Source organism: Ambystoma mexicanum, chromosome 5q (assembly GCF_040938575.1).
Source record: "Ambystoma mexicanum isolate Mex_15411 chromosome 5q, UKY_AmexF1_1, whole genome shotgun sequence".
Lineage (NCBI taxonomy): Eukaryota > Metazoa > Chordata > Amphibia > Caudata > Ambystomatidae > Ambystoma > Ambystoma mexicanum.
Genome location: NC_090933.1, coordinates 1,257,605,784 through 1,257,620,958, shown reverse-complemented (window position 1 = coordinate 1,257,620,958; position 15,175 = coordinate 1,257,605,784). Strand labels below are relative to the sequence as shown.

Here is a 15,175-nt window from a genome sequence, read left to right as displayed (position 1 = left end):
ATTTTCTAACAGCTACTGTTCAACACTGATCATATAACTTTGCAGATTTCAGTAACCAAAAAAATGCATTTAATGTCTTCTTTGCTTGTCGGTGAGATGTTGCCGAAGTGTTCAGACCTTCTAAAATAGCTGCTTAACCATTCTTCACTGGAGTCCTTTTCCCTATTTCCTGACTGCAGCATGCAGCTGCTATGATTGGCCACTCGACTAACTAAAGGGTCCAATCGGGAGCCGGCAAGTGAATGCTGGCCCCACACTCAAGGCCCCTTACTGTCTGACTGTGCATGATGGACGTGAGACGGTGCCGTGACCACGCTCCCTGCCACCCTAAGTCTACACCTGTCCTCACGTCGTTACTGCAACTTAACCTAGTACTTCCACCACCATGGCACTCGCGCAACAAACTCCTCCCCTACTATTATGCCTGTTATCTGAGTGCACTCTCTGGGGCTGCCGTCACACACCTACAAACAAAAACAGACTGCCTTGCTAGACGTACCGCACGTTGGCTTCTCACGCACTGCATCAAAACAGTGCTGCCAGTTGTTTGTGTGTTACCAACTTCTGCACCCATTCAGTCTGCAGCGTTCCCACCGCCGCTGCACACTCGCCACCACTCATTTACCTGATGCCCACGACGCAATGCACTTCCCAAAAATGCTGAGCCTGCATTTCGCTTCCACTCAGCACGTCCTGCCTGCACAGCTCTTCCTTTTTGCCATTTTTGAGTGCACATACCTAAAGCACACTCAGTCTTCCTCATCCAATATAATGCTCTAGTGATCACCACCTGCCTTCCCAGCCCTCATACCTCGCCACCTGGGCATTAGCTTGTGTATGGCCAATACGCTCCCACTCCAACCACTAACACTGTGGATCAGTAGTCCCTGCCATTAGTCCTTAAATATGGCCTGCTGCACCATGTCTAGCTGCTAACATTGATTGTTGCACCTGCCCATCTTGAGAAATACTATTGCTGCACCCTGACTAGCTGTATCCTCCAAGACCAGCTATGGTCCGCATACCACGCAACTCCAAGGATATTCCACCCACCCCCTTCCTACCGCCCCCTTCTCCCTTCCAGACTAAGCTGCACGCTCAAACACTCCTCTACCTCTCACTCCACAAACATTGCGGTGCACAAATGCTCAGTGATAATCGATTACACAGAGGCTAAAGAGCATCCTTGACGTCCTAGGCCGACCGCCAGCAGGAATCACCGATTAGGCCTGCGGACTGCGCATCTTACAACTACCAATAAACTTAAGGCACTCGCACATCACCCACACAACACCAACCACACTCTTCTCTCCACCCGCAAAGAACTCCACATCTAACCACCCAAAAGACCTAATCCCGCACCAGACACCACGGCCATCCCCATCCAATTTGCCCTTCTAAACATACGCACTCTCCCTGCACACGCATCTGAGATCCGTGACCTACTCTCTAACTTGGATCTCAATACTCTTGCTATCAGACTCATGGTTACATGAAGCAGCGGGGCCAGCTATTTCCCTAGCTTGCCCACCAGGATACCCTACTCCGGCAGGACAGACTGCTCTCTAAAGGAGGGAAGTGGCGCTTCAAGCTAAGGATTCGCTGGCGATTAGACAAATCAACTCCCCAATAGGGGAAAACTCGGATGCCCTAACCGTGAAACTATCCCTCTCGCCAAACTGCACGATTGCCATCCACATCATCTACCGGCAGCCTGGCCCTCTAGTTTACTTTCAGGATAACCGTCTCCATCTTCTAAGCAATAACCTGAGGAAAAAACCACCAAATACCTACTATTGGGCAACCTAAAGCTTGGCCTCAATAACCCAAAGGACAAACCAGCTAAATCACTTTTGGACCTGGGGATTCGTACAACGAATCTCTAGCCCCACGCACTCCAAATGACGCACCCTAGATTTGGTAGCAGACCATAACTGCAATGCTGACATCAGCTCCAACACCCCCTGTCCTTGGACAGACCACCACCTATCCACTTCTCCATCCCTGCCACTCTTAAAACCACTACACCCACCACTCCCTCGGTATCCGCCTTTACTAGAAGCGCCCGTAAATGAAAAAAAAAATATCCTGCCCTTCCTAGAGATCTCCGCCCTCAAGCCTCTGTTCTCCAAGGACACCATTGCCCTGGCAGATCTCTTCAATCAGACAATCAAAGAGCAATAATGCTATTGCCCCTCTTGGAAAAAAATAAAGCTAAAAGAAAATGAAATGCCAATTCCTGGTTCACAACGGAACTTAAAGAACTAGATTCCCTCAAATGCCTAGCGCTCAGCAACTGGCAATCTAACCCACAGGAAACCACCCTACTGGCCTGCAAGAAACTTGCCCCACAGTACAAAAAAAAAATCACAGCTGCCAAATCCACTTCTTAAAATTCGAGAATTACTAATGCCAAATCTGAATTGAAATAACTATTTGCCATTTTTAAGGAGCTAGCCACCCCAAACACTAGCACCCAAGATCTCATAAAAGATGTATCTTGGTGCTCTAGCATCCAGTCTGCCATGCTCAATAAAATTGAACTCTTACAGAGTAAAATCGAATCACACGTCACTGCCTTACCCAAATCTGACATGCCCACTCTACCATCTGGCAATCCCCACTCCACAGAAGAAAAAACGCTTTTCAAACGCTTTTCACCATCAGAGATGTGGCTGAATCTGAAGTACGAGCCAGCTTGAAAAACATAAAACCATTCAACTGTAAGGGTGATATCTGCCCAGCTAACCTTGTCACAAGTTGCGCAGACATCCTAACGCCCTTCCTGACAGCTTTCATTCCCATCATGCCCTCTCCTTAAACTATCCTTGGACCCAGCATCGCCAAACTACAGACCAATCACCAACGTGCCCTTTCTGCTGGAAATCCTTGACAAAGCTGCATACAATCAGATCAACACTTCCTTGATTCCAACAATATCCTAGGGAAGAGGCAATTGCGGTTCCGCCCCCGCCACGGGACCGTAACTGCCCTTCTGTACCTTTTTTAAAAACCAACAAGGTGAAATAATGGATGAAGGAAAGCCTGCACATCTCCTCCTGCTCGACCTGTCTGCAGCATTTGACTTGGTGGACCACTCCACACTCTGCAGACAACCATCAATTCAGCCCAATTCTCCCAGGAAGCTATGGCACGGGTTGCATCCTTCCTTGAAGGGAGAGCCAGGAAGGTTTTTTCAGAGTAGGCCTGCGCTGATCCTAACACCATTCATTGCTGAGTCCCACAGGGCTCTTGCACATCTCCCACTCTGTACAATCGCTTTACTCTACCGCTCTTGAACGATTAATCTCGGCATAGCTTAAACAATGCAGACAATACCAAACTGCCCCTTTCTCTCACTGGCTCTTATGAAACAGATGCAGAAGCACAATGCAAAATATACGCCACCATTCAAGCATGGATGGCAGCCAACAGAATATGCCTCAATAGCGATATAACTGAGCTCCTCACAGTTTGTCCTGGGCCCCAAGGAAAGGCTCCACAAGCCTGACAAACGGTACAATGCCTTCAGCATTGACAACTACCTAGTCCCGGTTTCAGCTGCAATCAAAACCCTTGGGGTGTACATTGATTCCACGCTCTGTGACCTGCCAAGTCGGCGCCATAGCGTACTCCTCCGCTTTCACGACTAAACTAATAAATGTGGTCAAACCATACTTAATCGCGTCAAATTGCCTCTCCCTTGCCAGAGCCACCATTGGAGCCAAATTAGACTATTGTAATGTCTTATTTCCCAGCACTCCTCCAAAAATCTGAACCGACTCCATGTGATTCAAAATAATACGCTTAGGGCTTCCCTCCGCATTCCCAAAAGAGAACACATTGCCAGCGCCAGACAAAAAGTGCATTGGTTGCCAGTCAAAGAAAGGATTTGAGGGGATTGGGTCCTCCGACATATTCCATATCTGTAATTGCCAAAGCTGTACTGGTTTGGAAAATCTTTCTGCGTCGATACGCCGCCCTCGAGGACCTCCGCCGACGTCACTGGATGTTATAAGTAGGACGCACAACGCCCGTAGCCGCAGTTCAGTTTTTTCTGCGAACGTGTTCGCTTCGGAGATCTCGGCACGCCTCGACTCTTTGGAGTTTCTGTTCTTTATCGGTTCTTCGAACCTGTTCGTTTGTGAAGTTATCCTTCGTGATGTCTAAATCTTCCACCCCGCGTCAGGGCTTTAAGAAGTGCAAGTCCGGGGTTTAAGAAGTGCGATGAATGTGGGTGCAAGATGTCGGTGACGGACTCGCACAACGCCTGCCTCTGGTGCCTTGGGGAGGCCATGACACGGATGAATGTGTCGACTGCTGATCGCTTACATCCAAAGCCTTGCGGGAGCGCAAGAAGAAACTGTCGGTAAGTAAGGTGTCCAAGCCACGGAAGTCTGTCTGCGGGGCTTTCGACGGACGATTCGAGGGGCGACTCTACGCATCGTCGTCGGAAGTCCAGTGGGTCTCGGTCCCAGAGTAGGTCCTGCCACTCCTCTGCCTCTTTGAGGCACTCCCAAAAGTGCCGTCATCGGTCGCCTTCCCCGTCCTCATCCGAGGACTCCGCCCGTCGGCGGGTCGCTTATTCCACCAAGTATGCAACGCTAGAGGAATGGGGTTTCCTTCGGTAAGAAAATGCTAGCGATTCTCGAATCGCAGGACACTGGTCCGTCCGCGCCTCCGAGTGGGGTCGGTCGTGATCGGTCGAGAGACACTGCTCGTACGGTCGAGAGACACTGCTCGTACGCCTTCGGGCTCGGGTGGTCGGCACGATTCGCGGGAAAGGTCCCGCTCGGACTAGGGGAATCGTTCTAGTCATGCCCGTTCCAGTTCCCGGTCCTCGACGCGCTCGGGACTGTGTGCACCTGTGGTGTATTCGAGGAAGACGTCGACGCCTGTGGTGCCGAGGTTTTCGACTGACTCTTTCGAGGCTCCACCTCTGAAGAAGTCGACGCCAACTGCGCCCAGGCTGTCGAGGGACATGCTCGGAGCTCCGCCCTCGAGACCTGTGTCGGCGCCGCTTTCGGCGTCGCCGATTCCCTCACCGCCTTTCGAGGCTGTTTCGACAGGGGTACCCCCTAGAAAGGCTCTGGCCAAGGTCAAGCATGGCTTTGTTCCCCATTCTGTGCTCTTACCGCCATCTTGAGTACATTTCAGAGGTAGATGAGGGCTCTGTTGATGGCATGGTTCCTGATACAGTACCAATGAGATTCTCTTGGGCCATAGCCAAATTGAGGACCTGCGTCAGTCCCTGCACGACGCCAGTGGTCCGGACACCTCTCCGGAGGTGGAGTTATGTAGCCCTGAGCCTGGCACTCATGCGACTCCTCGTACCGGCCCCTTGTGTCTAGGGTCACCGAGTATGTGGGGTGGTCTGCTTCCCCCAGGGGATTTTCTTCAGGATGACCTTACGGATATCCTCGACCAAGGTCCACCAACTGACCCGGTACTGCCGTTCCATATGGCTCTACGGAGGAGGGTGGTGGCGGCTTGGACTGCTGGCAATGGGCAAGTCTTTGCCGCGAAAATACCACCCAGCCAGTAGTGACCCCTGCTACTTGACCAAGCACCCCACTCCGGAGAGTTTGGTGGTGCAGGCGGCTACGGCCCCGGCAAAGCAGGCGTCGTATCCTACCATCCCTCCTGATAGGAACGACAAGCGTTTTGATGGTTGGGGCGAAGAAAGTGTTTTCTTCAGGGGGTATGGCACTTCAGGCAGCCAACTCCGTATGTGCCTTGTCACGTTACAAGCACACTCTGTGGAACTGTTTCCTTAGCGGCTGAACATGTTCAAGGATGGCAAGGATGCCATGTGAAGCCGTTCAGTCGGGTTTGGACATGGCAGATTGCGTCAGCCGGTCCATGGCGGCGAGCACCGTAATACGCAGGTTTGCGTGGTTGCGGAAGTCGGGGTTTGCTCCTGATGTGCAGGCCCGGCTCCTCAACATGCCCTTTGACGGTGAACATTTTTTTGGCAGCAAGGCTGACGAGAGCCTTGAGAGGTTGCAGACCTCCAAAGCTGCAGCAAAGTCATTGGGCGCTGCAGTTTGACAACCTCCACTTTTTCGTCCTAGGGGACAGCAATGGAGGGGAGGTTCCTTTCGTTATTACTCTTCCTTTGGTAAAGCGAGAGGAACTGCCAGTCAAAGGGGCCACCGTAGGAGTGCCAGAGGTGGAAAACAAGGTACTCTAGGTGCCAAGGCCGCTCGGGCAGTTGCCTCTTTGCCCTCAGGCAACGCTGCTTCAGCTCAGTCATGAGGCTATGTCCCATGGTTCGCCGGTTGGGGGAAGGCTGGCGCAGCATCTTGTAGAGTGGCGTGCCATTGCTTCAGATGTATGGGTTCTGGAGATTATAGCCCATGACTGCTGTCTTCCTTTCCGGCAGAGGCCTCAAGACAATCCACCAGGGAATCTTTTTGAAGAGTCCGGATCCGCTCCTTGCGCAGGAAATTCAATCCCTGCTGGAGAAAGGCGCCATAGAACTGGTGCCTGTAGCGGAGACGAACAAGGGATGGTGTTCCCCTTATTTTTTGATTTCCAAGAAAGACGGGGGATTGAGACCCATCATGGACAGTTTGAACAAACTCCTCAGGAAGGACAAGTTCAAGATGGTTACTCTCTCTCAAGTCCTCCAGGCCCTTCAACTTCAGGACTGGTTGGTGTCTCTCGACCTCAAGAATACTTATTTTCATGTGCCGATCCATCCAAAGCACAAGGAGTACCTGAGGTTCGCAGTTAGCGACTCGCACTTTCAGTTTCGGGTCCTGCCATTCGGATTGACCTCCGCCCCGAGGGTCTTCACCAAGCTCATGGTAGTGGTGGTAGCGCATCTCAGGACAGGGGGATTCACATCTACCCCTACCTGGACGATTGATTGATCAGGGTGCGCTCTCCCGAGCAAGTCCTGTATCATCTGTCAGTCACCTGCCACTCCCTCCACAAGCTGGGCTTCTCCCTCAACTTGAAGTCCCATTTGACACCAACTCAGAGGCTCCAGTACATCGGAGCAGTGCTAGACACGTCCCTGGGGCAGTGTTTTCCTCCCCAGGTGAGGGCTCATCACCTTCAGCAGATGGTGCACAAGTTTCAGCTTGCCCAGAGTCGCCCAGCGTTCGAGTTTTTGAGATTGCTCGGCCTCATGGCATCCTGCATTGTTCTGGTACCAGAGGCCAGGTTGCGGATGAGATCTTTGCAATGGGCACTCAAGCTCCAGTGGTCTGTCTTCCGGCAGGATGTCGGACCATGTTCAGGTGCCGTCCTCGGTCGCCCAAGACCTCTTGTGGTGGGCCATCGAAGGCAATCTGATGAAGGGGGGGGCTCCTTTTTGGCTATCCTGGCCGGAGGTGACGATCGTGACGGACGCATCCCTCACGGGATGGGGAGCTCATGCCAACGAGTTGACAGTCCGCGGTTGTTGGTCTCTGTTGGAGTCCAGACGCCATATCAATCTGTTGGAGCTGAGGGCCGTCGGGCTTGCCCTGAAGGCTTTTCTGCCGACTGTGCGAGGAAAGAATGTCCTGATCCTGACGGACAACACAGTGGCCATGCAGTAACTCAACAAAAGGGGGGGGTGGGGGGCAGGGTCACTTCCTCTGTGCAGGGAGGCGATGCAGCTCTGGTTCTGGGCAATCCAGCAGGAAGTTTTGATCTCGGCTCTATGCGTTTCCTCCAGTCCCCGTCATCCTGCAAGTACTGCTGAGGCTACGAAGGTTCAGTTCCCGGATGATCCTCATTGCTCTGGCGTGGGCCCGGAGGACGTGGTACCCAGACCTTCTCTACTTGTCCATCTGCCCTCCACGTCGTCTTCCCTACCGAGACGATCTGCTCTCACGGGAAGGGGGGAAAGGTGGGTCAGGTTCTCCATCCAGAGGTCAGATCCATCCACCTTCATGCTTGGTTTCTGAAAGGTTGAGGTATAAGGATTGGGAACTCCCTGAAGACGTGATGGAGGTGTTTCTTTCGGCCAGAAGTCCTGCAACAAAGTCCCTGTACCGTTGCCGTTGACAATAATTCTGTGACTGGTGCAGGGTTAAGAATGTGGATCCTTTTGCATGTGACATTCCTGTGGTTCTGTCTTTTTTGCTTTCTTTAGCCCACAGGGGCTTGCAAGTGGGTACTGTTAAAGGTTACCTGGCAGCGCTGTCCATATTTAAGCGCTCGTTTGAAGTGTTCTTATTTTAAAATTCCTTTACTTTCTCAGTTTCTAAAAGGGCTCACTAATGTGTTCCCTCCGTCACCTTTCCAGGTACCCGGTTGGGATTTGAACCTTGTCCTCCAGTTTCTGATGGGTGCTCCATTTGAGCCTTTGCATTCATGCCCTTTGAGACTGTTAACTCTTAAAACTGTGTTTTTGGTTGCGGTCACTTCCGCTCGCTGAGTGAGTGAGTTACAGGCACTTTCAGTTAAGCCATCCTTCACTGTATTTCATAAGAACAGGGTTGTCCTTAGAGTTCGTCCTTCCTTTCTTCCGAAGGTGGTGTCGGAATTTCATTTAGGCCACAAAGTTGTTCTTCCGGCATTTCATCCTCCTCCACATCCTGGTAAGGAAGAGGAGAGGCTCCATAGGCTCGATCCTAGGAGAGCTTTAAGCTTTTATATTTCACGCATGTCCCGGGTCAGAGTGGACGATCAACTCTTCATTGGTTACGCTGGTAAGCGTTTGGGACAAGCTGTGACTAAGCAGACTTTGTCTCGCTGGATTATTCTGGTTATTTCTGAGTGTTACCACTTTGCGGGTAAGGACCCACCGGTCGGCTTGCGGGCCCATTCTACCAGGGGTATGGCTGCCTCTACTGCCCTACAGAGCGGTGTTCCTATTCGTAACATCTGTGACGCAGCCCCCTGGGCTTCGGTCTATACTTTTGTACGTCACTACTCCCTCGATTCCATCTGTGGGCAGGATCTGGCCTTTGGCAAGGCGGTCCTTTGCTCCGCAATTTGATTGGGCATGCTGAATTTCTTTTGCTAAATTCTTTTCCCACCTCCTTGCATTGGTACTGCTTTGGGAGTCTGTCATAGATATGGAATACGTCAGAGGACCCAATCCCCTCGAAGAACAAGTTACTCTTACCTGGTAACGTTCTTTCGATGGGATGGTCCGACGTATTCCATATCGCTCCCTCCCTCCCTGCCTTCCCCGCTACAGAATTTCTTATGCGATTGCAGCTTACGTTTCCGCAAGGCTTTGTGTGGTCAGACTGGCAGAAGACTGGTGCCACACGTTCTGGGGAAAAAACTACCACTGAGGCTACGGGAGTCGTGCGTCCTACTTATAACATCCAGTGACGTTGGCCGTCGGAGGAGGTCCTCTAGGGTGGCGTATAGACACAGGACGCAAACGCCGAAAGATTTTCCGAAGCAGCACAGCTGTGGTGATTACTGTCATAGATAAGGAATACGTCGTCGGACCATACCATCGAAAGAACGTTACCAGGTAAGAGAGTGACTTGTTATTCTCTTCAAGACGTTGTCCTTAACACACAAATGCATTCACTCACAGCCCCTCGCCCTCATCTGACAGGTAAAATCACCAGAGCATCTTCTCCCAGACCCAAACGATCATTCCAGACCCAAAAGATCAATCCACGCCAACCAGCTATAAGTCTGAAACTTCAAAAGGGCCAAAGCAAGAGGGGCCCGCTTCACGTTCCTTGCTCCCAAGTATTGGATTGCCCAACCCCACAATTCTTCAAAACAAACCATCCTAGCTTGCATTCCTCAAATCACTCAAAACTGTACTCTTGAACTAGCTCACACAAGACTCTCTGCCCAACGCCCCCTGCACACTCAGCCCGCACCGGAGGAACTGGCGGCTGCTAATGTTCGTCTGTGGAAGGTAGTTTAGTCACTCTGCATCCATTATGACGTCTCCTGCCCTCGCTAGCTGTCTGTTACCTCAATCCTACTGCTGGTAGCTCGCCACTTTTTGACGTCCTTTGTCATTTTTTTCTTTCTGTCTTTTGTCTTTGCTTTTCTCACCTGTCTGGCAACAGTTTCAATGTAACCAAGAACCTCAGACAGGTGCTCTTGTTTCTTCTGTGTAAGTAAGCACTGCTGTAACAGCACCACAATGCCCCAGGCCCTCTTTGTGCGCTTTGTACATTTAAATACATGATTTATTTAGAAGACTTCTCCCAAAGACATCTATCAAATTCACTCAGATTGTGCTTTTAAAAGTATATTTCTAGTTCAGACCATTTCATGGAAATATGGGTGTAAGAAGACTAGTGTCTAAACTGGTTTCCAGATCTGTCTTTATAGAGGTGGGTGGAGGGGTGGTATTTTGTTCCTAGACTGTCTGTTTTGTGTATACTGCTGCACTTTGCCTTAGGAAAACATTTGCTTCAAAGAATATGGAGTGTATTTAATTGTGTTCGTTAACCTTGCAGAGGAACAATGTACATATCAACGACAATGTGCTTCACTCAGCCTACGAGCTGAAAGTGCAGAAAGTGGTCTCCTGCCTCTCGACCTGCATCTTCCCAGACAAAACCACCTACCCCATTGATGAGACCATGGTAAGTGGGTCTGTCTTTTTGAATAGTTTCTCATTGAATACATGTGAAATGCCCACTCCACATAAACCCTCTTCCTTTGAAAGACCCTTGTATTACACTTGTGCAATGATTTATTATACACTTCTGTCCCTGTGCTTTTGCTTCACCTACATTTTAACAATTGTTTATAAATTCCTGAACTCAAGACTGCTTCTTTTCATTGTGACCCCCCCTTACCCCCCCCCCCCCGCCCCAACTATCTCTCTATGTATAGAAGACCCTTCAAGGAAGGGTGATCTTATCCCACCTATTCCTACCATGTCCAGCCTCAGATTTACATGTAAGGTGGATCTGCTTCATCGCACCAACTGCTTCTACCGTAAGAGTATCTTTTTTGCTCCAACTACTCTCGCCACATAAGAGACCACTTTAACCTCAAATGGTGGCACACCTCCTGTTGAAATGAATTTCCAAAACCAGCCCTGGTGGGAAGATTTTGGGAGGCCATCATATTATGGTGAGACGAAGTAACAGAGGTTAGCCAAACCTAATCGAGGTGAGGTAGCAGAGCAGTTAAGGCTTAGTCTCAAGAAGGGTGTGAGAGGTGCCAAGGGCTACATGGAGTCCACACAGAGCAACATCAGTAATTCAAGTTAGACAGTAAGTATATAAAACCTACAATAATTTATTGGGCCTTTAGTTTATATACTAAGCAGATAAAAATCGCAGTCAAATCTTGTCAAACAAAACCTTATAAATACATCCACCATTCGGGAAGAGGGGCGCTTGGTGTTTGATACAAGGGCCAGTGCAATACAGGTTCAGATGCTTGAAGAGAAACGGAACTCTTAGAATCAACACTAAACAGCTCTGCTAATTATTATGAAGTCCAACCGTTCGATGGTTTGGGGTCTTGTGCCCAAAAGCCACCACTTCCAAAGCATATACAATTTAAGATGAGTTAATCTAGAGATTTGCACTGCCCGTGGTTACCAAAGTGAGATAGAAGTTCAAGTCCATTCAATCCAACACACAGGATAGGCCTAGGGAAAGATCCTTAACCCAGTCTGCACCACCAAAGGTCAGGTCTTAGTGAATTAGGGCCAGGCCTTTGCATCCAATGTAACCATGGGGGGAGAGCCATTATGTTGACTTAACCCACTGACTCTGATTCTTCCAGAGACCCCTGTAGGTGTTCCCGAGTCGTTGGACACAATCTTCTGCGCTTGGTCCAGTTGAGGACGTCCCAGGGGTCTCTGGTACATAGGTCACTTTTGGTGTCAGGATTTAGTTTGTCGGTCGCTGGGAGAATTCTCAAAAATGTGTTAATAGCCTTCACCAGACCCCCAGCAACTTTGCTAGATTTTGAGGACTTGATTTGTTTTTACCTGGAGAGAGTGTGACCCTTTTTCCCACTCTCATATATTTGGATATATTTTACTCTTGTGTTTCCTTTGGTTATGGAATCTAACCAACTCCAAAGGCATTGTCTTTTCATTTGTGTCATACAGCACTCTCAGTGCAGTGGCACAGGGAAGCCTTTCAGGTTTTCTAAAGGTTTCAATACCTTCTCTGGGATAAACTGTTTCCCAGAGTAAAGTGAAATTGACTTTACTAGTCTTTTCAAATTCCTAGACCCAGCACACTCTTACAATAGAGTGCTGGAGGGGTTACTTAGTATCCCCTGTGTCTAGATACTCGTTGTCATGATGCCTACTCCCGGGAAGCCAGTTCAGGCCCAGCGTCCCCGAAAGCAGACATCATGTCCCCAGGGAGGGACCCAGCAACCCCTTATAGGGGCTCTTTGGACCTTGTCCTGGCGCCTTTGGCGCCAGGCTCATAGAAGGCATCAGTACTGGCACCATAGGCGCCAGGCTCATTATGGGAGTGCTTGGATGGACTTACCTGATGCAGACCATGCTGCCGGATCCAGACCTCCGTGAGGTCTGAAAGGGACTATTTTACCACTCGGGCGTGGCTGAGGAAGAATACTTACCTGAAACTACTTTGGGGGGGCTATGTAAACCACGCCCAGACAGCAGCTCACGCTTCGCGTTGTTCTGCATCTAGCAGCTGGACGCTCACTGTGTCTGCTCCTGCATCCTGCCTCCAGCCACGCCGGCCTGCAACCTGGAACACCTGAAAAGGAAGGAAAGGAGAGAAAGGTGAATAATTGAACTTTATCTACCTCCATCCGGAGTTCGGAACCATCACTCCGACGATCCTGAGAAAAGACATTATTTTTAGAAGCGCATAACTCGCTGCAGCGCCGCGTTCCACTCACCTTCACGAGGCGCCCTTGGGCTCTTCAGCGACCATTGGCACCATCCGCCGCCTTTCAGTGCCTAAGGTGAAAAAGAGACAAAACAAAGGTGAGCGAAGGAACAGATTGAGGAAGGCCTGATTCTTCCACCTTAAGACTTACCTGATTATTGTTGGGACAATCTTTCCTCACCTCGGGTCGGCGCCGCTTCTTTGGCACTTCCGTACCCCGGCCCCTAAGGGGAAAAAGACACACGCATTAGTGGGTGAAAGCAAGATCACTAAGGGAACCATCCATCAAAAAGACTCACCAGAGTTTACCTTCGGCAAATCCATTCCTCTACGCGGATTCTTCATCCTGCATCTGAAATAGAGAAAAGGACAACTGCCAATTAAGGCTTGAACTTTTGCAACTGAATTCTTACGGCCTCATATCGGAAAAGTCAAGCGGAGTTGAATACTCGCCAAACCCTAGATCCAGTGAAGTAACTGGAAATCAACGCGCCCCTGCATCGGAAGCAGGATGGAGAGCTCGTCCTTTCAGACTCGAAGGTGAGACTCTACGGGGAATCGCGGAGGGGGTTCGAGGAGTGTAAGGGGGGGAAATCCGACACATTATCGAGCAGACAGGTAATCCCCTTTTCCATCTACAGAAGGATTCTTCTACAGGCCAGACAGGCGAGGTTTGGGGGTCCGGTCCAGTCCGTCTTCCGGGTCCTGCGCATCACCTTAGAGGTCATAGCAGTCCAGAACAGGTCGGCGCCTCCGTGGGAATCAGGTGAGCGTTACACTCGTGTAGCATTGAATGCTACCCTTTCCTCTCAGAATGGCTGGTGGCAATGGTTTTACAACGAACTACCGTGATTTTTCCCCGACCGTGAACTATTTGTAGCCCCGGTAACGTTAAATCGCGGGAGCCATGTTTTTCAAGATGGTGCCTAAACCTCCTTTGTTAAACAGGTCCTGGTCTTCTTTTTTAGCAATTTCTTTGTGGAAAGGTCCTTCTCGAGTTTTTCTCTGTGTGCCAAACAAGGTTTGCTCTGTTACATTCGCCTTTGGCAGGCTTCAGGAGTGAAGACCGCCTCTGGCTCCAGATTGTCTGGGGTAGGCAGGAAATGTGGGAGGTGCCCGAAACTCCCTGTGCTTTGTCTCCTAGGAGACCCAAATGCACTCTGTGTTTGGCTGGGTGACTGTCCAGCAACGACAGCCACCCTGCTGGAATGAATGGGTGAGAACCTAATAAAAGGCGAATCTCTTGGCTTGGAAGGCAGTCGACCACTGGACGAAGGAACCGAAGAAGAACTTGAAGAGGTTGGCTGCTGCAAATCCTGGACCGTTGGTTTGCCCGGTAAATCCCTGTTGCAGGTCCGAATCACCAAGTTTGCATTGACAGCGAAGCCCTGCCAAGGACGACTTCTCCCTTTTTACAGTTGATTGGACCAATCCACTCCCAAGTAAGCCACCTGGACACCCATCTCGGAGCTGGTTGAATTTCCCCAGAGTTGCTGCAGGAAACTGTAGAGCAAGGGAGAGGGACACCAGATTGTGTGCGTTGCAAGCTGGCCTAAAGCGTTTGGAAGATCCTCTGGACTCCCACGACGCCGGACCGACCGAGCCTGACTCTCAGCTGCGTGGCGGACCTCAGTAGCAAGGACAGTCCACCTTGATGGACAGGACCAGCGTTGTTACCAGTGCAGTAGCAGAAACGCAAAACAGACTGAATTTGAAGTTTTCCAGTTGCAAGCTTTTTACGTCCCAGTGCAGGAGTCCCCCGACGTCCCCCCTCTTGTCCCCACGACAGAGGCCCAGAAACAGCGAGATCTGCAGGAACAGAAGTCATCCGCTGCATCTTTTTCTTCCTTGTAAGGTACTGTAAAACAAGACTGAGAACTTGCCTCTCACTGCGAAAGTGCTTGAATCTTTTGCAACTCACAGGCCTGATCAGCTTGTGACCCAACATGTTTCTTCTTTTTACAAACCACTCCTAAGAACTTGTGCAGACTATTTTCTGTTTACTTACCAGAACAGCTTTATCTTATCCTAGCCTTTAGCCCATTGACTTTGGCCTAGCCTATTGAATTAAATTGACTCTGGTGAACTAAAGTATTTGCACTGTCTAAGAATAATTGTAGTCTTTTATGTTCTGATAATATTTGCCTTTTACTCCTCTTGAAAAGTATTCTGAATACCAACGGTAAGATATGAATGTCCCCAGCACCCTTGTCACTAAAGGCACCTGTGGGTGTAGGTTGTGTTTGTGGGCCATCCCAAAAGGCTCTGGTCTGATTCAGAAGCATAGTCTACAGTATTGAAGTATCTTTTTTGGTGTTTATTATGATTGCCGCCTTCTAATGAATGTTTTATAACTAGTATTTATCCAACAAATATTGAGTGTAAGAGTTTATTTGAACACCTGT

The 15,175-nt window shown here is 49.9% G+C and overlaps 1 protein-coding gene across 1 annotated transcript in view; it reads left to right on the top strand.

The window, feature by feature from the left end:
- GFUS (GDP-L-fucose synthase) overlaps positions 1 to 15,175 on the top strand; it is a 153,532-nt gene that overhangs the window by 80,330 nt on the left and 58,027 nt on the right. The window contains exon 4 of the mRNA XM_069621769.1: positions 10,389 to 10,517. Coding sequence (XP_069477870.1) covers positions 10,389 to 10,517 — 129 coding nt within the window. The remainder of the gene's footprint in view (positions 1 to 10,388; positions 10,518 to 15,175) is intronic.